The 2122-nt window shown below is 19.3% G+C and overlaps 1 protein-coding gene across 1 annotated transcript; it reads right to left on the bottom strand.

The window, feature by feature from the left end:
* Positions 1-1239: 1239 nt before the first annotated feature.
* LOTGIDRAFT_80598 (hypothetical protein) lies at positions 1240-2037 on the bottom strand (the record flags this gene model as incomplete). The annotated part of the gene is made up of 1 exon (XM_009063005.1): positions 1240-2037. A coding segment is annotated over one exon (798 nt), but the record flags the coding sequence as incomplete, so codon positions are not given.
* Positions 2038-2122: the final 85 nt, after the last annotated feature.

The raw sequence follows: 2122 nt of genomic DNA, 5'->3' as shown, positions 1-2122 counted from the left end.
TCACGATTTTATTAAACTGAAGAAAATTCACGATTTTATTAAACTGAAGATAATTCACGATTTTATTAAACTGAAGAAAATTCACGATTTTATTAAACTGAAGAAAATTCACGATTTTTTTAAACTGAAGAAAATTCACGATTTTATTAAACTGAAGATAATTCATGATTTTATTAAACTGAAGAAACTTCTTAATTTTACTAAACTGAAGTAAATTAAGTAAATTAATGATATTTTCTAAACTGAAAAAAATCCATGATTTTATCAAACTGAAGAAAATTCATGATATTATTAAACTGAAGTTATTCATGATATTATTAAACTGAAGAAAATCCATGATATCATTAAACTGAAGATAATTCATGATTTTATAAAACTGAACATAGTTCATGATTTTATAAAACTGAATTAAATTCATGATATTATTAAACTGAATAAAATTCATGATATTATTAAACTGAAGAAAATCCATGATTTTATTAAACTGAAGAAAATCCATGATTTTATCAAACTGAAGATAATTCATGATTTTATAAAATTGATCATAGTTCATGATTTTATAAAACTGAATTAAATTCATGATATTATTAAACTGAATAAAATTCATGATATTATTAAACTGAAGAAAATCCATGAATTTATTAAATTGAAGAAAATCCATGATATTATTAAACTGAATTAAATTCATGATATTATTAAACTGAAGAAAATCCATGATTTTATTAAACTGAACATAATTCATGATTTTATAAAACTGAACATAATTCATGATTTCATAACACGGAATAAAAATTCATGATATTATTAAACTGATTAAAATTCATGATTTTATTAAACTGAAGAAAATCCATGATTTTATCAAACTGAAGAAAATCCATGATTTTATCAAACTGAAGATAATTCATAATATTATTAAACTGAAGATAATTCATGATTTTATTAAACTGAAGATAATTCATGATATTATTAAACTGAAGAAAATTCATGATTTTATTAAACTGAAGAAACTTCATAATTTTATTAAACTGAAGAAACTTCTTAATTTTACTAAACTGAAGTAAATTAAGAAAATTAATGATATTTTCTAAACTGAAAAAAATCTATGATTTTATCAAACTGAAGAAAATTCATAATATTATTAAACTGAAGAAAATCCATGATATTATTAGACTGAAGAAAATCCATGATATTATTAAACTGAAGATAATTCATGATTTTATAAAACTGAACATAGTTCATGATTTTATAAAACTGAATTAAATTCATGATATTATTAAACTGAATAAAATTCATGATATTATTAAACTGAAGAAAATCTATGATTTTATTAAACTGAAGATAATTCGTGATTTTATAAAACGGAATAAAATTCATGATATTATTAAACTGATTAAAATTCATGATTTTATTAAACTGAAGAAAATCCATGATTTTATCAAACTGAAGAAAATCCATGATTTTATCAAACTGAAGAAAATCCATGATTTTATCAAACTGAAGATAATTCATAATATTATTAAACTGAAGATAATTCATGATTTTATCAAACTGAAGATAATTCATGATTTTATTAAACTGAAGAAAATCCATGATTTTATTAAACTGAAGAAAATTTATGATTTTATTAAACTGAAGAAAATTTATGATTTTATTAAACTGAAGAAAATTTATGATTTTATTAAACTGAAGAAAATTTATGATTTTATTAAACTGAAGGAAATTCATGATATTATTAAACTGAAGATAATTCATGATTTTATTAAACTGAAAATAATTCATGATTTTATTAAACTGAAAATAATTTATGATTTTATTAAACTGAAAATAATTCATGATTTTATTAAACTGAAGAAAATCCATGACTTTATTAAACTGAAAAAAATTTATGATTTTACTGTATTGAAGTAAATTCATGATTTTTCTAAAGTGAAGTAAATTCATGATTTTATTAAACTGAAATAAATTCGTGATTTTATTGAACTGAAGAAAATTTATGATTTTATTAAACTGAAGAAAATTTATGATTTTATTAAACTGAAGAAAATTTATGATTTTATTAAACTGAAGGAAATTCATGATATTATTAAACTAAAGAAACTTCATGATTTTATTAAACTGAAGA

Source organism: Lottia gigantea (genome assembly GCF_000327385.1).
Source record: "Lottia gigantea unplaced genomic scaffold LOTGIsca_5493, whole genome shotgun sequence".
NCBI lineage: Eukaryota > Metazoa > Mollusca > Gastropoda > Lottiidae > Lottia > Lottia gigantea.
Note: the sequence above shows the minus strand (reverse complement) of the source record. Positions and strands in the feature narration are given on the sequence as shown.